General features: G+C 43.0%; 2 protein-coding genes across 2 annotated transcripts in view; one reads left to right on the top strand and one right to left on the bottom strand.

The window, feature by feature from the left end:
• Positions 1–284, top strand: part of REP15 (RAB15 effector protein) — a 924-nt gene extending 640 nt beyond the window's left edge. The window contains 1 exon segment of the mRNA XM_009580640.1: positions 1–284. This exon segment is cut by the window's left edge and continues 640 nt beyond it. Within this exon segment, the coding sequence (XP_009578935.1) occupies positions 1–284 (284 nt within the window).
• A 5,325-nt stretch (positions 285–5,609) lies between these two features.
• LOC104078840 (NADH-cytochrome b5 reductase 3-like) lies at positions 5,610–22,319 on the bottom strand. Its single transcript, XM_009580636.1, is given in 9 exon segments — positions 5,610–5,914; positions 7,391–7,490; positions 9,780–9,865; positions 9,992–10,075; positions 11,675–11,804; positions 13,162–13,268; positions 15,777–15,849; positions 20,284–20,415; positions 22,299–22,319. Coding segments are annotated over 9 exon segments (906 nt in total). The 3' UTR covers positions 5,610–5,741.
• Positions 22,320–24,702: the final 2,383 nt, after the last annotated feature.

Genomic DNA, 24,702 nt, shown 5'->3' with positions numbered 1-24,702 from the left:
ATGCGCTACGGCAAGTCGTCACCAGTACTGACAGCTTCCTGTCCACAAAAGACATGTTGGAAAACTGCCTTGGCGCAAAAAAAGGACCGAAGGAGATGGGCAATGTGTACATAAACTCTGTAAACCACCGGTTGAGAGCTGTGGCTCTGCACGCCGGCACCAGAGGCTGTGTGGGGCTCAGCTCTGCCTCTCTCTCTTCTCGCACGCCATTCCCTCCACCCCCTGATTTCCCTCCCTCTCCTCCACCCATCGCATTCCCTTCGTTCCTGCAGAAGCCAGGCTGAGTCAGCCTCTCCAGGTTTTAAACAACAGGACGTACCTGCCAGAAAAATGTTTATAGAAGGCACGTCATTTTTCCAGAACATTTTGTTCACCAGACATTAAGTCTTGGCTGGAGCTGAGGAAACCTTTATCACCCTGAGCCTTTGGGAGGTCACATTAGACTTGACTCACAGCCTTTGTTTACTGGGTGGCAGGTTTTATATGTAATAGGAGGTTGAGGCTGTAATAAAGAAAATGTACTGGTGCTGGTCAGAAGGTTTGCACTGAGCGTGAAGGGCAATACCAGGGCTTAAAAACACTGGTTTGGAGGCATGAGCTGTTTCACAACTAAGAGGAAAAGCCCTTCCCTGCGATACAAATGGGCTACATGACAGACCTAATAATTAACCTGCCTGTTAAAAGTAGATGAGTGCCAGGCTACGGAGGGCCATGACTGAAACGCTTGGTCCCAGCTGCAAAGCCTGTTCTTGCTGAGCAGCTGCATCAGGTCAAGGTGTGTGGTAAAAAGCAGTGGCAGGTGTTAAAGAAAACGTGGGGAAATCAACCAACAGGGACAAAAACCTGGCCCTGGAGATGTTGGTGTTCTGAAAAGCAGAGGCAGCTCCTGACCACTTGTGGCAGAGAGCAAAAGTCTGGAGGAGGCGAAATTATTTCACTTTTGTTTTCAGTGGCTTAGCAGCTGATTGCATTTATGGACCAGTTTATTCCATTTCCTTCAGCTTTTAGTGGACAAAGTGAGACACTTGGGTAGCACAATTTTAATTACTTTCTTTCAGACGCTGTTAACCAGTGAAGGAAGACCTGATCAGTTTTCAAACTGGTAAACTCACTTTGTTTATAGCTATCTGAATAGTTTTGTTGGTGCAAAACGCCACTGCCTGTAGCTTTCTTATCACTTCATTCATTTTATTTAACAGAATAAAAATAATTTCAAAATCTTATTCACGTTTTACTATTTATGATGTGCTTTACAAGATGGGGCAGCTGTGACAGCTGAGGAATAAAGGCTGTTATTTACATGACCGTTAAAAAAGGGCATAAAGAAGCTGCAGCATCAGTGCCAGAAGTTTTCGCAGCTGAAAGGTGAACTGCAATAAACACACAGCGAACTGTGAAATTTTTGCAGAGTCACAAACGTAGCTGGGTATGGGGAAGAGAGGCCTTTTAGTTTTGAAATAGTTCATTGAGATGATGATACATTTTTTTTTAAAGAGCTGGCATCATGTGTTTTGTGTATGTATGTAGCAGGGGTTTGGTGGGATGGAGGGAACAGTTCTGGTGTAGAAAGCGTGCAGAGCTGCGGGGTATGTGCAGAGCGTGAGGACTCTGCCCATTCAGAAGGGTTGGGTAGTTTTTGTTGGTGTTTTTTTTCCCATTTAAAGTAACAGCATAACCAATACTGCAGCTTGGATTGATTGGTTTATAAAAGGCCAGCAGAAAAGCTTTAATTTTGCATTAAATTGGTATCTTACAACTAGTGTGTGTCTCTCAAGCGATTCAGTTCTGTAGGAATGCTCTCTCTCTGAAAACTGGTTGGGCTTTTTCATTTGGATGTTTTGCGTGCTTTTTCGGGGTTGGAAAGGGAGGTGGAAAATCAAAATGTCTTGACCACATAGAGTTTGGACTATGGAAGTTACACATTGGGGCAGCTACCCGTTTGGTTCATATCCTCCAAAGTGGCTCTGGTTCCTCAGAGATGTCACACAGGCTTGGTGTTTTTTCTGGGAGCCGGGTACATCCCGCAGGCTGCACCAGATTCTTCGCCTGGTTGCTTTGAGGGTTTTAGCTCAGGAGCCTGGGGCCTTCAGCCTGGCCAAGACTCTGTACTACGGCTAATAATGGTGAAGATGCACAACAAAGTATTTAATGATGTAAACTTGACCATGTTCATTCAGCCAAGCTGGAGTCTCAGCTCAGGTGACTCACAGCCACACCACAAGCTTCTGTAGCTTCACAGGCTGATTTACCAGGTAAGGTGCTGACCTCAGACAGTTTAATCCCATGGTAATTTGTGTAATAAGGTTAGTAAAAGCAAAGTGAAGGGGTGGGGTTGTTTGGTTTTTTTTTCCTTTTGGACATCGTTTGCTAATGTATAGTTTAGTATAATGCATAGTTTGTATAGTTTATACTGTAGTTGAGCTCGAGAGCTCACCAAAGCATAGCTCAGTGAAGAAAGGCTATGAGAACAGGAAACTTGCAGCACTGCTGCTGTTGGCTGGTTAGCTTAGCCAGGTAGGTCTTCGTAAACAAGAAAACTCAGCAGAACACCTCACGCCACCCTTTTTAAAGAAACTTAAATTTAAGAAGCATGATTAGCTTATCACAGGATACACCTATCCACCCTACCTGGGTCCACCAGGAGTTTTGACTCGAGCAGAGATGACCTCGGTGCCAGCGCTTTATTACACCAGGAGGACGTCTGGCATGCCCCGCCCCTCTTCTGCTCCCCTGTTGCAGAAGCAGCAGCGTGGTCTGTGTACCCCAAGCTGCGTGCTCCACGGACGCCGCCTGGCAGAGGCCTTCATCTACAGCTATCCCTCAGCCACAGGGACCCCCTCCCGCCCTTCCTCCCTGGGTGATCCATCGCCAATGCACCCCTACTTTCTCTTCCATCTCCCACACCCTGGGAGGATAAAACCTCCCGCTCCCTGCTGTACAGACATTCCCCTTCCGCTGCTGCAAGGACTCGTTTCTACGGTTAGCTCCGCGCGGGACGCTGTTTGACAGCGTCCACCAGCCTTTGCAGTGGCAAGTGAAGGCGAAGGAGACCCACCTCCAATAAAGCCAAAGCAGCAGCAGCCCTTTCGATCCTGTTTCTCTCAGGAAACTTTCCACAAAATGCCTTTCATGCAGAAGGTTCATGTTTCCCCAGCTGCTTTGTAACACAGAGGTTAGTAGTACTCAGCACGTCCTGTCAGAAAACTGGAGGAATACTCATATTTTCTGTAAGACAGATGAATTGGCTCAAAGGAAAAAAAAAAAAATAGTATGTGAAACCAACTTTTATCACTGACTTGTTTAAATGCTGTAGTACAGGACCATCAAGCAAAAGGGAAAAGACAGTTTTGGAAAACTGGAGGAATACTCATATTTTCTGTAAGACAGATGAATTGGCTCAAAGGAAAAAAAAAAAAAATAGTATGTGAAACCAACTTTTATCACTGACTTGTTTAAATGCTGTAGTACAGGACCATCAAGCAAAAGGGAATGTGACACAGTTTTGTTTCAGTAGATTATATAAAATCCCTCTTTTTATTTATTAAAAGAGCCTCATGTTCACAAGGAAGATGTACAAAATAAAGGTAAACAGAGGAGACTGGAGTGATAGGGAGAAAAACAGAGACAGTTTACTCCTTGACTCGGCATCCAAATACAGCAGTTTTCACCAAACTCAAACAAAAGAAAGAGATAAGCACTTGGGCAAACAAATCTAACAGGCTTGCTTTTTTTTTTTTGAACCTTCACTTTACAGAGTATTTTGCAACTATAGTTTGTCTCTTACAAGGTTGAAGATGATGTAACACACAGGTGATTCACCTGCAAGATACTTTATTTCTTACACCGATGTGAAAAAAGCCAGTAATTGAATAAACAGTAAGTAATACAAAATAGTTGATGCGTAACCAGCTAGAGTTATTTTTTACAAGAAAACTTCATTAAATACAATAATGAAAAAAAATTACGCATATCCCACAGTGATATAAACCAGCAGCAAGATAATTTCTCTCATATTTCTGCTTTTTTGCCTCCTAAAAAAGGGACTGAAACTTACTTGAGTATTATTTGAACTTTGGAGCATAGTATTAAAGAACAAGTTTCAGAAGCGCACATCAAAAATTCAAGACTTCAGAGGCAAGCGTCAAATTAATAAAATTAATAACAGTATTATCCATTTGAAGTTCCTTAAATTAACTGTAATATCTTTTTCTCCTTTTAATTCATGCTGAAAGTTTATTTTTTAAGTGCAGAGTACCCATCTGTTGCACAGGCACAAAAGAAAACATGGCAAGCTATAACCTCCAATCTTTAAAAAAGTGGTATTATACACTGATGCTTGTAGCTAACTAGCATCCACATTACTTCATGTATGACTAAACATCCTTTCGGTCTTTCTGATTTTATCACCAGAACAAGATTTTTAGTTTCATAAGATTCCTTGCAGGACAGCTCTAATCTCAGCAGCATCTCTGTTGTTTAGAAGCAGAAGGTTCGGCATGCAAGATGCCTTAAGTTTACTGAAGACTAGGTAAAAGGCTGCTGTAAAAAAAAGTATATTAAAAAAAAAATCAGAGCTATAGTAAACAACATCTAAGAAACAGTTTTAGATTCAGTGAGACATCTGAATTTGCTGTCAGTTTGGTGACTTAAGGCTGTTCCCATGCATCCTTACCAAGCAAAACCCTTTGGAGCTTTGCCTGAGGAAGACGCGCAGGCGAGTCCCCCGAGTGTACACATACATACCGCATCCGAAGCTGGGCCACCTGCCGAAACCCACCCTGGCAATGAAACCTGAGCTCCCTTTGTTCCAAATCCACCTCTGGGAAACAAGAAACTAAAACTAGGTCCAGTTTTCACCCAGCATTGTTTTCACTGCACAGGACAGTGCAGAACAACTGCTTTTGTACTCCTATGGCACCATTCGCTATTCAAAAGTAAATACAAAAGTTAGTATTTTTTTTCAGTATTCCACACACATACCAGCAAAGAATTCCAGCTATTTGTGGAACAGTGCACAAAGCCGCCTGCTTTCTGTAGTTTCTTTCATTGCCCAGGGATGAGAACTGTGACCAGCTGGAGAAGTGTTTGCATTTAAGAGAGGCTATACCAAAATACAAAGGAAACAAATTTTGTATCGCTCTCTACCTCTCTGTTTTGATTAACAAGGCAGCTTGAACAACTTCAGTCATAAATGGTTAACTGTCATCCTTCAACTGAATAAGCATCTTTACGTTTCTCATGTTGCAAAGATTATGCATACAAGGCAAACACTCCTGGCCCTTATACTGTAAAAGCTCTGTAAGGATTAAAATTTGGCATAAGCAAGGTGAATAATCCAGCACATTCTATATATTTTCATACCTCATACCAAATAAAATACTGGGTATGCACAGCATTAGGAAGTAGGATATTACTGCCATTTGATTACAGTGCTAAGAAAAAGTGTAAATGAGTGTTTACTGCCCTAAGCAGCTATACTGTCCTCCCTTGAGATGGAGTATACAATACAGCCGAGCACTAGGCGTCACTACCTTTCCACAATAGTTGTTTCTCTGCAACATACAGTACAGTTTTAGTACTTAAGTATCTAACTTGCCAGAGATTCAGAAAAAAATGAAGCATTTTTAATGTAAATGTAGCTTCCCAGCACTGTGCATCAGCCACCTCTGTAACTTCATCCTGTTCCCCATTAAATGTTTTTTCTTCCCTTCCACACAAGATCACTCAATTATTAGTCTTCTTTAGAAGGAGAACCTCATGTCCTTGGTGTAGCCCAGTTTGTCCAGGTTGGGAATGCAAGCGTACTGGATCATTGGAGGAGGTCCACACATGAGGATCAGAACATCGTTTTGAGGTGGAGGCAGGTGGTCTCTGATCATCTCTTGGTTCACAAATCCTTGGCTGTAATCCCAATCTGTTAAAAAAAAATGAAAGTAGGGGAAGGGGAATGAGAAAAAAAGGAGGAAAAGACAGATACAAGTCACTTTAGAATGAAGTGTGGGGGTTTGGGGTTTTTTTAGTAACATTCTGGACTGTAGCATTTGTACACTTCACTCGCATTAGTGTCCCCAACACAGTTATGCTACATGGAAAAACTGCCACCTCTGCTTTTAAGATGCAAAACTGACGTATGGAGAAAACAAGGGCTAACTTAATAAAGCTTGCTAAAAGCCCCAAGGAAATCTCAAGCAGAGCTGTGAACAGAATGTGAATCTTCTCAGCTCCAGCACTGTGAAATAACAACATCCACCCTCCTTACCCCACTGTTTACAAGTTCACTAGGGGAAATCTAGCTGATGAAGTTGTTCCCGATTGGAACACTCACGGTGCTAATCAGTTAATACCAGGATTCAGGTTTACCCATCGCATCCCCAGCCCTGGATGCAAAAAGCTGCTGACCTAAACCTTTGGGCGCAGTAAGACTGACACATTTTTCTCCCACACGTTGTCCAAAAAATGCCAGTTTTGGTCTGGTTTCTCGTATGGTAGTGAAAGTCTGCAGAACAGGGTAGAGGGGGTCTAAGGAGGAACTTCTATCGCAACTGCTAAGATAAGTTCACAATTCACAAATATCAAAGAAAAGGAACAGTGATTAGAAATTCCAGGAGAACACTAATTGCAGAAGATGACATGACAGCAACAGACTGTGGGGACAGCAAGACTCTTCCCCCCACCCTACCGGAGGTGTATTCTTGGTCACAAGGTAAGAGAAGGCATCCGGCTTTTCCTTCTCTGCCCCGAACTACCACAACAGCAGTAACTATTTAGCCTTTTCTTCCTCAAACTTGCACAGCTGAGGGAGGCACATTCAGCTAAGCTCATCCTCTCACCTAGACCAGTCAACTATATCACATTATCTTTAAAACTGGACTGCACCAAGCTGGAACAGTATTTTCATTGAAAAACACTGTTAACACAAAGGCAATTCCATTGCCTAGGAAGAAGATCTGCAACCATGAACTGCCATACAATGACAGCTTGGTAGGAGTCTGCACTTGGCTGCATCTCCGTGAGATACAGGGCCTCTGACACTCCCACTGCAGCTGCCTTAATGCATGCTCTAAACACGAGACAGTAAGATAACATGTTGTGTTTATGTCTGCGGGGAAGGAGAAAGGAAAAGTAAGTAATGGTAAATATTCAGGTGTAGTCACGGGAGGAATATTGCACCCGAGGTGAGCTTTGTAGCTTTGGGAACACTGCCTGATTACATCCAAGAGTTTCTGTGCATCACTGTGTGAAGAATGATGCTACTAGATGCATTCAGACACGATTCATTAAGCAAGAAAGGACCTCAGAAATATGCACATGACATAGCACGTCTCCTGTCAAACACATGCATTAATACTCGTAACTTAAGCTTCAGTGGAAGCAGCATGTTAGATCTTACTTTCAGGTGCTCTGTCCAGTGTGTACCAACACTTAAAGCGACCGGGATTCTGAACTTGGATCTCCTCTAGCTCGGAACGTAACAGGATATCCTTCTCGGTCTGCAGGATAAGGAAAACAATGATTAAGCTCTGCGTTTGAGTGCAGCCCTCAGATGACCACAGAGCATTAGCTACTCTACAGCCCTGTGAGATGGAATAGATGATTCACCTCCATTTTACAGGCTGAAGAGAGCAAACACAAGTTATTTCCATGACTATCCTGTAGCAGAGCTAACAAAAAGATTCATAACTTCCCCAAATCCTGACCATGCAATGCCTTCCCTCTAAAAAATAAAACAAAGCAAAACCTGTGTCAAAACACAGAACCTTCACTTGTTCAGGGAATTAGTGGTAGTATCAGAAGAGTAAAGCCCTCTTTTAGCACTCCTATTACAAAAGCAACTTTCATCAAAAAACTAACCATGACTGCACACAAGTATCTCCCTACTCCTCCATTCTGTGCCATTCAGTCAGGAAAATGCTAGGTTTTTCACCTTTGCCACTTCAAATTTCATCTGCACTGCCATATGGAGATTGCGCCATTTTTAAACAGGATGTGGAACAAATATCCAAAAGGGTATCGAGTTCTGATTGGAACAAGAAACGCTACCCAGGGTATCAAGTTCTGCTCCTCCCTGATGCAACATCATTGAAGACCAAAAGAAAGCCTTATTCCCGTAAGAGCAGCTGCAGTTTGGGAAGGAGAGAAAAGGGTAGAGACTAAAAGTGGTACCATCCTCTGCAGCCTTAATACTTAGGCACTGAGGACACCACTATGTCTGTAACTGTGAGGGTAAGGAGGAATGTGCCAGCAACTATTGCCGAGAAGGTGCCTATTTCTGGATCTGCAGTTGCATGTGTTCCAGAAAAGCTATTACTGGGTCTGACCAACTCAAAGCATGCTAGCCAGAAACATGGTACGAGCCCATGTACATTGTCATCTGTAATCCAACACAGCACTTTCAGGAGGGCCAAAATAAAAGATCAGCAAAACACACATTAAAAAAATACTTTAAAATATTTTAAAATATTAAAATCATCTAGTCTGCAGGTTTTCCTGACTGACCGCTTGTCATGAGGCCGCTTTATATTTGTGCAGTCACTGGGTACAAGGACTCTTTAAAGCCAAGGATTGATATTTACACAGGCTGTTGCTAATACCCAGGCAACTGTTCCCCGAGTCCTCCCCCCAAGAAGCAGTAGGTTTTCTAGGTTGCTAAAGCAGCTCTAGCCCTGTATTAGTCATTCTGAATTACTCATAGCAAATCCTGGCCCTCCTGCCCTGATACCAACTGCACTTTATGCCCACTCCTAGCACTCAGCAGAGACCAGCTGCTGCAGCCGCACCAGCCAGCACCAGAGGGCACCGCCAGGGCTCTTACGGAGGTCTTGCTGTAACAAAGCATCAGAAGAGTGCGTCTGTTGGCACTGGGATCACAGCTTCTGGGTAGGAAAATCTTGGTTTATAATTCAGATATGGTACAAAGGAAATGAGGACACACTGAATATCAGAGGAGAGAGGAATCACAGAAAAGAGCCTAAAGAAGCTAGAAAACACAGGCATGAAGTGAGCTTCACCACAAATAATGGCTCATAATCCAGAAACAAATATTCATTATGATGGAGAAATTTAAAAGCAAAAGGATTAACACCAGAAGAACATCAGGCAAAGAAGGGGCATTGCAGTTCAGCAGCACACCACCATTTGGGTTGCCTGGTCATCCAAGGAATCTCTATTGCAAGGACTCCATGGATGGGAGATCTTCCTTTTGTCCAGCATGGCAGTACGATACACCTCAAAGACCAATAGAAACGCATGAAGAACTGACAGAGGGAATGGAAATTAAAGGCTGCAGAATCACAGCTCCATAGTTGAGGGAGCTGCTGGAGACCACTGTTCATTTTAGCCTCACCTAAGGTGTTGTCAAACAGAAAGATTCCACATACAAACCCTGCTGCGAAGTTTAGGAGTTACAATTGCTGAAGGAGACAAATGTCCACCTCTTCCATGTTTCCACTAAGAAAGACAGCTCTGAAAGTCTGCCCAAAACATCAACAACTTGCACAAAGGAATGCAGAGTTTTAAAACATTTATAAACTGGATTAGAGACAGAGCAACGAGACACAGGAAAGCGAGCATTAGCTGCGAGGAAAGCAGCATTTCTGTAGTAACGCTAAAAAACCAATTCATTATAGTGCTTTTATACGGGACGTTTTCAACATTTCAGTTCACTTCTCCCCTCAGGGTTTGTATTTCTGTACCAGGTTTTCTCAGCAAGTATTTTGTTTGCGGAGTGGAGTTCTGTTAGTTAAGTAAAACTTTATAAACAGAAAAAAGGACAGAATTACCTGATTAGCAAAAAGCAGCTGACAAATGGTAGGGTCATCTTTGTCTTTTATGATTGCTCGAATGATCTGCAGCATAGGTGTTATCCCTGAAAGAGAAAGGCAGGTCAATGCAAAGGAGCAAAAGCAAGCGCAAGTGAGCACGTGAGAGAAAATATGAACAAATACATCTACCAGCTGTCAGAAACCAAGGATGACTCTTTATATATACGTACCTGTCCCACCTGCAATCATCCCCACATATTTCACTTTCTTAGTAACTGGTTCAGCTTTCTTTTCAGGCCGAATAGCAAACTCGCCTGAAGAGAGAGAGAGAGAGATGGAAAACATTGAAGAAAGCAGAAAACAGCACCTGTGATCCCTTCCCAGCACGTTCAGCCCTGTCACCCTTCCCCCTCCGTAGAGCAGGAAACAGACAAAGGTGAAGATGTCACGAATTAAACTCTGAAAGATGATTTGAGATTGTAAGACATGTGATGGTAACATCACTGACATGGGTTATTACTTACTCCTAACTATAGCATCAAGCCATCTCTACCTGTATTTCTATTTGCTCCTGTCCCACACTCCCAGTGATATTCAGAAGCCCAGATTCTGGAAACAGTTCTACCCAAAGGAATTAATCTGCTCAGAGAGTTTATTTACCCCACACAGATTATTTTAAGGGAAAACCTTAAATATGCAGGGTGTATTTTTTTTTTATATTTATCTCCTCTTTTTGAGCTGATTTGCCAGTTTCAGCCAAGTCTGACAGAGAGTTTGAAATTGCCCAAAATATTGTATTTGTTGTATTCACACCTCTCTTCATCCAGGATAACACGAACACAACATACAAAGCTCTGGAAAACCACGTGTCTGAGTTCTGCTGCTCACAAAACTGCCAGAAGGTTTTTGTGACACATTTGTGGCTGCACTATGCCAAAGTGAGATACTTTATATTGGCATAGAAGTACTTCCAACTGATAAAGTTCATTTTCACTTGGGAAATTAGCATTGGACAGTGCAAATACCAAGTGTTTTTATCACTGTATGAACTACGTCCATATAAGCAGGACGAGAATTCCCTTCTTTGAGAATAGTATCAATAACAAGCACTTCTGTAGTCATATAACAATCCCCCTCAGGATGGCCATTGACTTAATTAAGACACTAGCAATTTCTTCTGTGCAGAGATGCTAACAACAGAAAAGAATCCCTGTGCCTAATGGGAGAGGGTGAGTATATTGAGTGTACCTGCCCAAACAATAAAAAGGTGATAGCTAAGGTCAGTTCATGCAGCATGTGTAATCAAAATGTAGCCACAGAGATTCTGCCCCTCTACTCCACGCTGGTGAGACCCCACCTGGAGTCCTGCGTCCAGCTCTGGAGTCCTCAGCACAGGAAAGACATGGACCTTCTGGAGCGGGTCCAGAGGAGGGCCACAAAAATGATCAGAGGGATGGAACACCTCTCCTGTGAGGAAAGGCTGAGTTGGGGCTGAGACATTTTAGCAGGGCCTCTTGCAATAGGACAAAGGGTAATGGTTTTAAACTAAAAGAGGTGGATTCAGACTAGATATAAGGAAGAAATTTTTTACAATGAGGGTGGTGAAACACTGGCACAGGTTGCCCAGAGAGGTGGTAGATGCCCCATCCCTGGAAACATTCCAGGTCAGGTTGGACGGGGCTCTGAGCAACCTGATCTAGTTGAAGATGTCCCTGCTCATTGCAGGGGGGTTGGACTAGATGACCTTTAAAGGTCTCTTCCAACCCAAACTATTCTATGAGTCTACGAGTCTATGATTCTATGAAGACTTGAACCAAGCTGGCAAAAACTGTGACCAGTATTACTACTGCTTTATAATGGGGTTTTTTGTATTGTTTAGTCTGGATAAATTGTATCTTCCGAGTCAGCCTTGCCTTTTCCTTCGTAGACAAGTAGGCCACTTGGTCCTCTGAAGTCAATAGTATCCCCTATTTTCAGGCTGTCTAAGTATTGAGACATCTTCCCTCCATCAGGAAACTTTGGATGGATACCTCTAAAGTAGATCTGTTAAAAAGAACAATGAAGCAATTAATCTCACAGCTCAAAAATGAGCATATGCCCTTCAAATATTTAGGTACCCATAATCCTCATGCAAAGACGACAAGAACTACATAAAGAAATACCATCAATGCAGATTTGACTGATAATAAAAGAGAAGCACCGAGTTTTCTGAAAAAGATTAAAATGCCACTCTTGCCCCAATTTTGATCAGATTGGACACAGACTGGCAACTTGGCCACTGTATTTCTGTAACATAGAAAATATCTCTAAATAATGAACACGATTTACACCCAAGTTCAAAAGGAAAAAAAAAAGCCACTGTGATTTCAAACAGAAAAACTTCTAAGAAAGATCCCTGACAACTCAGTTGCAAAGAGATATACCCAAACCTTCTTCTTGGGATGCCAACTGTTTGCACCTCAAAGTTAAAGTAACAAAAAAAGTGGATACCAACTAATTGAATATTCAACCGTTCACCAACAGGTATTGGTGGATGTAGTTACACTGCTGGAACTGTGCTGGTTTTTTTATTTTAAATCACATGGGTGCGAAAGAGTTCAAGCTGAGACTAGCTATACCTTTACAAGAACAGCATCATTTGCATGCATGGAGAGCCACACTGGGAAGAAGGAGTCTTGTGAAACGTGTTTATCTGAGTCAAAGATTTACATGTTTCCCTTGTCATGTCTTCAGTTGCAACGCCATGCTCATGAAGGTAAGTAGGTAGTAAAAGGCAAATTCACGTCTACTTTCACAATAAATGAATAAAGTCTTATTAGTTGTAAAGAAGAAAAAAACTTAAGAGTAAAATTCTAAGAGGAAATCCAGTGCAGATATTCAGGTTTTTAACTCCTGTCAGCTTTAAATATATTTGCTTAGTCTAGCTACCAAGAGACAAAACAGAAGTACATTATCACAAGACTCAAAATCACATTCTTGCCAATTAAATCAGTCATTCACACTGTCTCGATCAGTAACGATAATGATCACCGCTCTTAATGATCATAATGACCATATTACATTAGCTTCAGAAGAAGCTGACAGTTCAGGCAAGGTTAATTCCTTATTTCAGAAGGGTTAAAAAAGTGCATGAACATCTGCAGGTCTACACAGATTTTGGAAAACTGCAGTATGCAATACCAGAAAATTATGCAGCACCTCATGAGACACACTCACTAAAGAAGTGCTTGCAAAATGCCGTATGGGTCATAGGCAATTGCAGATCACTTGTTACAATACTGGAAGTCTGCAGTAGCACATACCTGAACAGAAGCCAGCACATCAGACTTCACATAGCACTGCAAGTGTAAAGGTGGGCTCAGGAGTTGCTCAGCCTGGTAAAAGAGCGTGACATTCTCACCTTGACAACAAGATCCACAAAGCCCTTGTCATCATCACTGGAAACTGGAGTGTAAGGTCTAACAACCAGCGCTCCATCAATCCGTGCAGACAGGTAGATATGCCGGCCTGTATGCAGGGAAGAAAAAAAGCAGTTTGCTTTCAAAAGATTCTTCTTTCAGTGGATGTACTGAGTTGGCATGGACTGCAAATGCAGTCTCACAGTTCTCCTAACTACCTTGTTTCGGGGCACCACTTTTTCCTCTCTCATCTTCCTGACATTGTAACACCTTGCCAGAGTTGTTAACGATGCACAGATTGTACCTGGAAGGGCAGACAACTCCGCTGCTAGTTTTATGTGTCAATCATATCTGTTCTGATAGCTTCATGAATTTGCATGACTGTACGCGAGATCTTGCAAAAGATGTGATATGTCTCTGCCGTACAGACAAGTAAAAAGGACACAGGAGGGGAAAACTGTCAAGTGCTGTTCACACTCCTTTATTAACATGTTAGTTATAAACTGTTACAGTTTAGTTACAGCTGAGTTTATAACTGTTCTTACTTTGACCACAGATCGCTCATATCTACCAGGAGGTCTTCAGCTGCCATTGCTAAGGCTCTTTTCCAACCCTGCCATTTCTCTAGGTTAACATTTGAATGCAGCGATCACAATGATTCACAGTGATTCAATCTGTCACACATTCACTAAGCTCTCTAGAATAGCTTCTTTTCTCAATGTCTACGTTTTTGATGCAAAAACTTCAAATTAACTCCTTCGAAAGGTTCTCCTATAAAATTCCAACACCTTGAAGAAACCCAAGTGAAGAAGACCTAGGGGGGGATTTGGTTTTTGTTTTTTTATCACCACTAGGTCAACAGAACAACCTGTCTCTCAAGATGAATGCAGCTCTCCAAAGATGGTGCATCTCCTCTGCCTGTTACGGAAACACAAAGAGGGGATTTTACCAGGAGCTGGTTTGCCAAGCCGGAGGGCCAGTGAGGCAAACCAGTGGGTGAATGAAGATGTGCTACCTGGTGACTTGGGAAATCAGCAACCATAACTCACTCGAAGCTGTACACAGACATAACGTAAGGGTGATTCAAATAAACCTCTCAGCAAAGCCTATACACATCTGGTAGCACGCATGTTTCCTGCTAGGGAAGACCTGAAGGGAGCTGCAGCAGCAGCCTCCCGTTCCTCCTCCAGGCAAGGGGTGGCCTCGCCGCCCCCTCCTCCAGGAACAGACCCATGGTGACCACTACAGACTGTGAACCAGGACAGACGGGACCGCTGTTAGGGCATGTCTCACAAGAATTGGTACAGATCCAAAAAAGGTGCTCCTCCCAAAGGGAAAACATGCCGTATGCTCTTACTTGTTAGAGCTTTACCCCACCCTGACAGGACAGCAGCTGGCAGCCTCTGCATGGGGCCATACACAATCCCACTCTCCCTCAGAGTGAATCACGTTTTTTCCTGTAACGCTCCAGCTGGTGGTAAAAGCGAAATGCTGGTGCTGGACTACACATGCAGAGTGCACGCCAGTATCTGTCCCACGGCTGCCAAGCCTGCTGCTCCCAGCTGCTTTTACCACCCGCACCAGCTTTCAGCTCTCTCTGCTTCCCAAGTCTTGCCCAGTAAACCACTCCCTCAGTCACCCACAGAGCAGCCCATGCAGAGCACCTTTGGGAGTGTGCTGCTCCTGGGACCATGCAGGGCCAGACACGTACCTTCTCGGGCTGTGCTGAAACAACTGGCTGATTTGCCTTGACCTTACTAAAACACTGGAGGAAGCTGTGGCATCCAACAGGCCAAATTCACGCCAGACGGCTTCCTTTCTGTTAGTGTGTAGGACAAGAACAATTACAGAGGCGAGACAGCTCACTCCTCAATGTTCACTATGGGCAAGGGAGAGAAAACTAGTTTTGCCCTCATGGCTACTTAACAGGACCAAGAGAATAATATATCCCAAACAAGAGGGAACCTAAACACGATGGACTGTAATGCTGGAAAGGTGCTGAGGACTACCACGAAGCACCTGATCCACAGATCATTGCAACAGGTTGTTAAAGCAGAAGTCCCTATTAAACACAAGTCACAATTAAATGCTCATTATATGAGCAGTAGGAAACAATAGCACTAAGCTATTATGGAAGGCAACACGCCACATGGCAAGGCCTAAGGAAACATCTACCCCATGGTGACTAAGAAGTTCCATGAGACTGGCTGCAAATTCAGAAGTGAGCAGATCATCTGGTAAACCGCATGTGTTAGAGGAGAAGTAGCTGAGAGCGCTGCCTCGGAGGATGGAAAAGGACCACAGAGACCAAGCACTTCGGGAATAACACACACTGGAAAGTTAAGACTGGGAAAATACAAGTAAAGACCAGGGTTTGTTTCTACTGCCTTCACAGTAACAAGCTGGATGTACACTCTCTGTAAGTACACAAGATTTCAGACCCTGCAGATGACTCACAGCATGAGGATAATCTCGCAAAGCTCTAAATAACCAGCTCAAGCCATGTGGATAGTGTTTAAAGTTCAACAGTTCAAAATGTAGGAAAAAAATCCCCACAAAATCTCTTATGGTATAATTAACAACGCTTGGATTCTCAGTAAGGAAAGACAGAACGTACCTATAGGGAGACCCAGAACGTGATCTATGGAAGGGAGAGCAAATCGAAATCTTCTTGTGTCATGACTAACTTCCTGAAAGAGGAAAATAAAAAGAACAATCAGCTATATTGTTGGGATTTAATGTTTGTGATTTCACTTGTAAAACCAATACTGTAGTCTGGCTTCCTGCAGGATTAAATATTTGGGGGAGAGCAGCATCCTAACTGAAACTTTTGCATAATGCAAATATGAACTCCTCTCAACGTGGCAATCCTGCAGACGTCAACTTTTCATTCAAACTCCCTGAAAACTTAACTTTATCTCAAAATATTTTAGAAGTAATACAGAAGTAAAAACAGAAATAAAGCAGACAAATGCAAATACTGTTTTGATGCATATTTAAATGTGAATAGCAAAACTTAATAAGATACTCATATGTAGATTAAGACTAAACAGTAACTTTCTAAATAGTATGAACATTTATATTGCCTTCTGTGAGAAGGCCACAAGATAAAAATTAATCAGTTCTTCAATTCTCATTTAAAGTTTAAATATGCAGGAGCTCAAGGCCAAAAAATTTTTATTTTAATGTCTCAAAATCAGATGAATTAACCATTTCAATGTAGAAGATGATTTCAGAAGACACTAGTGGATGTCAAGAAGATTATGAAGTAGCAACCCAGTCCCCTTTGCTATGCCAAGAGCCTTAAAAATATTTTCCCTGTAAAAATTGAATTAATCCTTAATTAAAATTGAAGGGAAGAGAAGAGTACTCTATTTAGATAAGGGCTTTATTATAAAATTATGACAATTTATGCAGTCCAGCTGGGATAATTATTTTTTACTAGGAAAGTCATACTTTGAATAAAATTTTGGTAGTGAGTAAATAAAATGTTATTTCTTATACTATGTAAGTTTTATCTCTTAAAAATCAGGTGACATTCATGGGATTGAAAAAGACAGCAAAAAAAGACAGAAAGAAACAGCATACAGCCTAATGCCTCATCCAATTACTTTCTTTTTTTAAAGCCCTATGGGACATAATATCCTTTCTAGAGAAAATTTCATAAACATCCTATATATATAATTTTTTTGTTTGTTTTTTGTTTTTAAAGTAACCAATGGAGAGATTTCTTTCTCATCACAGTTCGTCTAGTCTTCACTTACGAGTTCTGGTCACACTGATGAAATTTTCTACACAATAAGTCATTTTAAGGTAAATGCTGAAGAAAGAAGGGAACTGAGTGGCAGTCTAAAAAGGGCTTCTCTAAAAAGGCTTCCTATTCAGGAACAGTAACTGCCATTGAAAATTCCACTAGAAAGACAGCTAACGTGCACTTAACACTGCTGCTCTCACACTGACCGCTGCTGTTTCTGTATGAAAATTTCAGTACCGACTTCACTACGTCAAAGCTGGATTTTGCCAATAATCCTTTATTTTAAGATGCTGTCTTTAACAGCATGCAGAAAGAACAAAGTTCTGAATTCCCAGTTAATCATCTCATCAATTAAAGTCGAGATAGCTTAGCCGAAGGTATCTGAACACAAGTATTTTGGTACATCGCAAGAGACAATTGTGAGAAACACTAAAAGACTCAAGAAATTCCTAGTACCCAGATCAGCATGCCTACGCCTTGTCTCTGTTACATGGCCAAGACACTGAGCATGCCGTTCAGCAAGTTGTTAGTCAAGACTAGATTACAGATAGCCTTGAAACAGGATGCAGAAGCCATTTCCAGCACGGGGTCATCTGCGCTGCATTCCCCAATGCCATCATTTGGCATTGCCCTAAGCACCTGGAAGCCCTTGGCCTCCGGCTACCAGCACGCATTTCTGTCTCAAGTTGCAGGTGCTGAGGAGTTTTCCGCATGAGAACAGTTTTTGCAGGCTGGTGCTTTGCTGAAATCACTGAAAGGCAACAAATGAATTACGCTTACCATTACAAAAAAAAGCCCTGAGGTTGCGGGCTTTTTTAAGGCATAAACTAAATTAGCACACCTAACTATATTATGACAGGTTTTTTCCCTATGCTAAACACTAGGAAGAAGCCCTGTGACCCCTATTTCTCCGTCCAACAGTCGGGAGGTATGGCATACTCAATTTGGGCAGATGTTAATGTTTCAGCTGGTGGGTAAAAGGCAGACAGTGGGTAGAGGAAGAAAGGCTTCTGCTCGCAGCAGCTTGACAAAATGGTACGTTCGATTTCCAGCTTTCATACACAAAAATCTAAACTGCATTAAAAAATACATATATGCCAAACTAGGCATTCTCTAGATGAGTGCTTTTCAAACTTCAGATTGCAGACACCTAAAAACTGTTTCTATGTAACTGTGGAATCCTTCTGAAATTTCACATACATGTATTGTTGTATGGCAGCCCAGTACATGCGATGCAGTTTTCCGTTGCAATCACTGGTCCATTTTCTTTAGCTGTGAAATCAGTCGAAGCGGTTCCTGCCACCTCCCTTTCTGGTCAACCTTCTTCTTCCTTTGCTTGGGCCACAGTCCACTAAGAAAAGTTTCTGCAAGGCCATACTCTCAACTATATCATCAAAATATGTCAGGTTAAAAATTACAGCCCCCAGCTACTCCCAAAACAGGGAGTTCATTTGTTCGTTTTCTGTTTTAAATGAAATCATTTTGGTGCTCTGCTGGTGAAGGTACCAACAGCTTCATATTCACAAAAAGGGAGTGATAAATACTAACATGGGAACAACAGAAACTTTAAAAATATGAGGGTCCTTAGCTAGGCTGGGCAAGCAAAAGGAGCAACACTACAAGGTAAAACCAGCATACTGAAATTCCTCTTGCAATGGAAGGTAAACTCTAGCCAACCACACAGATGTCTTGAGTGGGCTCCACAACCACACTGAGAGCCACGATTCTCTTCCCAAGTTAAAATGTTTTTGTGTAATGACAGGTGTTTTTAGATTAAAGTTCTCATCTACTTCAAATTTAATAGCTTGTGAAATACAAACTGAAGCATGTCAGAAAGACTCTGACTAATTTCATCTTTCCCAGACAGGTGGATATGGCAATGTTGAGAAGTTTAGTACCAAAGATAAGAGTGTTTGCACCAGATTTTTGGCACGATGTTAGAAGCTACTGGCACTTATTGTACCAGGTCATTATTTTTCAAAATTAACTTCTGTTTCCAGGACACATTTCCGATTTAGGCAAAAAATAATAAACATTCATCAGTCAAATATTCTCAGTTGATCAAGGTACCACATGCAGCAGCATTTGACCTAGTTATGTAAGAGCTGTTCCTCCATCCCAAGATCAAAAAAGGCATACAAAAAAACCCAACAGAGTAAGAAAAAAATCAGTATTCAGCAAAAAAATCCAGTGAACTGTGAATTCTCTTCTGTTACAAACTGCTACAGCAGAAACCTGCAAGTAGCTTGATTCTCAGAAGCATATGCAGTGCCTCAAGCTTCCCTCCCCTCCTGCAGGCCAGGCAGACTGTACCTGCAACCATGTGCTACAGATCTCATGAGTAAGTGGGGAGTATATAATAATAGCGTTGTTGCAGTACACATGGGAAATAAATTCAGTAAGTACACATGGGAAATAAATTCAGTAAAGCCGCCCAGCCCAAGCCACAGGCAAGCTTTCAGTTCCCACGAAACCAGGATTCCGAATTACAATAATCATTTTCTTTGACAGGCAGAACAAATGAAAGCCAAGCTATCGGTGCACTCTTTATGCCTCAAAGAAAGCTCTGTTCCAGTCCAAAGTCCTCTTCATCAAAACTCTTCTGATAACTTCCCAACTAGCTCATTGACTTAAAAAGTCAACACTAAAAATATCTTCAGGTGTGACTTCAAGCCAAGATTTCTATCTCATGCTTTTGATGGTACGTTTATCCAAGGGAAATCTGGACTTTTCACCTTTCGTGGCTTTGGTCCCCTTCCCACAAGCTGAATTACCAACTTCTGATTGCAAGATCCACCCCTGAAAGGGTCATGACTTTCCTTTGAAAACTGGGTTGAGCAGCCTGGGAGGTACAGAACGGCTTCTACTTTTAACAGAGAGCAAGAGAAGCTGAGACAGCTCAGGTGCTGTCAGGACTACATCATTTAAACACCTTTCTTCCTGTAAGAGTACATAAATCCACTAACAGGAATCAGTATCAACATAGTTCTGACAACTACTATGCTGAATGTTACTGACCATGAAAAAACTGCCTGCTCTGCCTGACAGCATGACTTCTGTCTCATAGCCAAGGTAATAATGCAGAGTTTAGGAATTTCTGCTGATGTACTCCATGACATGAGACACACATGACAGAAAGTACAAGTTTGGTCATTTCTAAAGCAGCATTCTCCACTCGTAACTTGCTTGGAAACAAGCTGCTTGCAGAACTGCAGAACTCAGTTACACTAGGCAAGGAGCATTTATAAAGAAGTCCTTTCCTTAAAATACAAGTATTCGCCCTGCTGCAACATTACCCGAGATTTAAGAAGCTATAGGCATTTCACAGTATCCATGGAGAGGTCATGCTCAGCACTGTACATGCACTTACCTCCTTATCAATCAGCCTCAATGCATACTTCACTTCAGGATCCTTCAGGGTAATGGCAGGATGGGGATTCTTGAAAAGCCTCAGGATGGTGATGTAGATCAGCCGTATTGGGTATGTCACAGCCCAACCCAACTGCAGCAATACAGAAAGTGTTAGACACGTGTGCATAGCAAAAGAAAGTTATTTTGGTGAGAAGTAATACGGTAGCACGACATGACAATCTAACCACCAAAAAAAACGTGTTTCTTTGTATTAATATGAGCAGGAAGAGGAAGTATTAAAAAACCACCAGCCAGCATAACACACAAAGTTGCTTTATGAATATCTGGCGTTACTCCTACGTTGAGGCACTTGGCATACCGGCAAAGGGTTGCCAAACCTGGAAGCTCGACAGAAGTGAGGATGCCACAGCTCCATATCCCCAGGTCCAACCATTAGCGAGACTGAGCATTTATGTCCAGCAGGCATGCACATGGACACACACACACAACACACACCAATATACACACATGGCTGGCCACACCGATCAACACAGACAGATGCTCACACAAACAGCACCAACAACCTCATCCTGTTCCCCTCCCTGACCAATCAAGATGAAGGTGCGTTAGTGGGAAATATATATGCACCCATGTGTATACGGTAGATCCACCAGCAGCTGGCTTAGTCTTCGCAGCAGCTGTCCCCAGACTCCAGTCTGCCCCGTTGCTGACATCTGGACATACAAGCCGCTGTTGCACAGACCCCTTCACACATCATCACTTGCGCTGTGCATCCCCAAGCAATTGGGGGTCTCACATTCGACCACAGACCCCACTCTCTCTCTGGCAGCTGGCCAGCACCTCCGGCCCCTCCAGCAGGCAGCGCCTTCAGTGGTCTCACTCTCAGAGATGCACGCACGCCTGGCTCCCAGGCCACCTCACCTACTTGTTGGATAGTCCATCTTGATCTTTGCTAGCCACCACACACTCGCACTGGGTGCTGGCACCACAGACACACAGGCCCTCTTACCTGCGGTCTGGCTCCAGGCGCTAGCGCTTACACCTCCACACAGACATATGCATACAGAACAGCATCCCTTCCCTGGGAAAGCAGCTACAGAGTTTAACGAGGACACAGGACAGACTGTGCTAACTGGTTGCAGGAGACAGCCAGACAAGGGTACAGAGCAAGCCTGTTTAGACAGGGTCAGCCCTTTTTATCCCTTTATCCTTTTATCTTCCCTGCATTTGTTCCTCCCCAAATGGCCTTGATCCCTGCCTTTGGTTCCTCCGCTAAACGTCCCACAAACCCCAAACGCTCTTGCCCTGCATCCCGTGCCCCCACAGCCTGCAAAGGGAGCCAGCCTCCCACCGACACATGCAGACAGGCATCACCCCTGGCCCACGGGGCAATGGCTCCCCCAGACAGCTCTGAGAAGGGCCGGGGCTCATTTCTCTGAGTGGGTTATTGGGGCTCTCCCGCCTGCCACCGTCTCTGTGCGCCTTTGTATGCATGTGTGTGGAGATAAGCCTTCACAAGTTGGCTGCTCTCCTGTGATGGGCCTGGGAGTAGCCAGGTCAGGGTATCACCCAGGTATCCAGGTTCCCCACCCACCATTGTGCCTCTGTGGTCCTTGGTGCACGCATGCACAGACAGCTCCTCAACCACGAAACCTAACGCACACCACTGCTTTGCGCCTTTTACATCACAGCGCTTGGAGGCAGATGGCGACATGGTCCTGTAGTCTGCTGCAGATATGAGCTTCACCCCCGGGCTGAAGCCCCACAAGATGGGAGCAGGTTATGCCCCGACACCATCCCACCCTCTCCATCCCCGACACCACGCGTAGGCTGCCTAGCCGGGAGAGACTGAGTGGCCACACCAGCCCAGGAATGCACAGAAGAGACCATGCTGCTGCAACTACAGCTGTGCAGACAAGATGGAAGGAAGATGTCACCTCCCTGGCCCAGTGCCATATGCCTCAGGCACTTGGTGGGTCACCCGCAGGCTCCAAGTGCAGAGTCTGCCAGGACCGTGCTCAGCTAGAGGCCCATGCCTTCGTTTCTAGTGCCTGTTCCCAGGGACAGTCCTGTTCTTGCAAGGTTAGATAGCACCACAACAGCCTACAAAATCACCTGTGTAGGTAGACTTGGACCTAACTTAGGACAGGAGAATAAACTGAACAGCTACTTATAAAAATCCTCTCCAACTCTGTTATTCAATGCTTTAACAGAGGAAGGGGGGGTGTAAGGAAAGCAGCAAATACTTAGATTGCATACAATGCATTAACTAATTTTTGGAAGAGTTCAAAGGCCTGCCCAGTTAGCTTTCACTTTCATTTTATTTTAAAGGGACCTGACCAGTCTTTTAGAAGCACATTTCCACAAGTGTGACAGTTCTCAGGAGACTATAAAAAACATGTCCTATATTATTATTACTAAAACTGTGGCAAGTGTAAAATTAAAAAAAAGGGACAGCATAAACTCTCTCTTCTTAAAATGCTGCTGTACACGTTTAAAATATATCAACACTGGGTACAGCTTGAAGGCACACCATGCCATACACACACACACTGCATTTTTCACTTTTATTTGAAAATACTGAAATAGCTCCAAACAGGTTGTTTCTGAAGAAGCTGAAGTTTACAGGAATGTTAACAGATCCACGAGATTACTGCAGCTCCAGGAAGAACTTCTGTTATTGAGTCACAAAAAAAAGGGGGGGAGGGAGGGGAGGGAAGGGGAAGGGAGTTGTTAAAGAAAATGACAGAGCAGCAAATAAACTCCCTAATGAGAATTGCAATAGGTTAGTGAGACCTGGTGGAGATAGCAAGCTGAATCTACAGAAGATGATGTTCCAAATAAGACATTAGTATGTTAAAATAAACTAGTTTCATTTACAGATGTGCCTATCTAAAATGGACCAAAAAAGCGCAGCTGTGATCTAGCAAAATTGCAGCTGAAAATGGGAATTCAAAAAACTTAGGCTCAGTCCCAACTCCAACACTAACGTATGTCAGTAACAGCTGATCAGGAAGGCAGGAGGAGAGTGGAGTTCAAAGTATCATCTCTGCAAGTCAACTTCTTCATCTGTGTGCAGAGATAAATGCTTTCTCCCATCTTTGCAAATCACTTCTAGGTCATCATACGTCAAGTGAAAACTACCACAGCTGTTCAATAAATGAGATTAACACACTCCTTCCCCAAATGTGCACAATCATCACTTTTTGACACAAGGCACCACATCTGAGTCTACTGAAAGAGAATGCAGTTTAATTTTGACAAATACTTTTAACAGAGCGTTAGCCTCGTGGAAGGCAATTTGTTATTCATGGTCAGTTAGTGCAAAAGCCTCATGGGATTTAGCCTGGAAAGAAACAGCACACCCACTAATTCAGATAGCTATTTTAGTTCCTTACTCAGAAGGTATCAGCTGGTGGGCAGAAAAAAGAGGAAGAACTGAAGGCTGAATGATTACAAAAAGTTATCCTTACTAAGAAATACATTATCAGGGTTAAAAGTTGTCTATATACTCTTACCACAGGGTATATCAAGATATTCATGAAGATAACTGCACTGCAACCATGGAAGCTGCATCAGATCTACAGCAGCTGAGGGAGCGACTGGCTGACCATAAGGCCAGGAATCACTAAATGAAGATCTGGTGACTCACAGTTTCCAGTTATACAAATCTTTGGTAACAGAGATCACAAAATAAGTAACTGAGCAGGAATTTTTATTAATGGAAACAAACCTCTGCGGGATAACAAAAAAGGCCACAAGAAAGAGAAAAGCCATAGCATCAAGACTGCCAGCCCTTTCCACTAGGGCGTGGTGAGCAAAACATAGTTAAACGCGTAAGCTTATGGCAGGACACTCCATCACCGAACTGCCCAACAAACACAGAAACCAAACACTTCTTTGGCAAGAAAAATATTGTATCCTCAGCTCCAATCCCACCTCCCCCACTTCCTCATTCAAATCCTATTTTTAAGTGATTTTAGTGAAACACTCTTCTCATGTGTTTTAGAAAATGATGAGAGGATTAAGGGGCAGGCACTTCTTCATTTCTGCAGCTTTAGCATCTCCCTCATCCTTTTCTGTTCAAGTAACCTAATAAGCAGCTGTACCCAAACTAGCGTATGTTGCATCCACCTCCATCCTGCTCCTCTCACAAACCCAGAGCCAGAAATGTTTGAGCAGGTGCATCAGAGGAAAGAAACGATGTGTCAAGCAGCTGCAGAAAGAGGGTAACGATGCATGCTACAGATAATAGCACTGCAAACCCACCGCTCGGCAGACATGATCCCGAAAGAGCTCTCCACTACAACAGCAGCCGCCGGGCTGGTGGTTTTAAAGCCATCAGCACGGACAGTGAAAAACTATTCAGGGAACTGAGAGAACAAAACCGCACACGCCAGGGCAGCCAACACAGGCA

This window comes from Fulmarus glacialis, unplaced genomic scaffold, assembly GCF_000690835.1.
Source record: "Fulmarus glacialis isolate BGI_N327 unplaced genomic scaffold, ASM69083v1 scaffold13106, whole genome shotgun sequence".
Classification (NCBI taxonomy): Eukaryota; Metazoa; Chordata; class Aves; order Procellariiformes; family Procellariidae; genus Fulmarus; species Fulmarus glacialis.
This window is presented reverse-complemented; position numbering and strand designations above follow the sequence as displayed.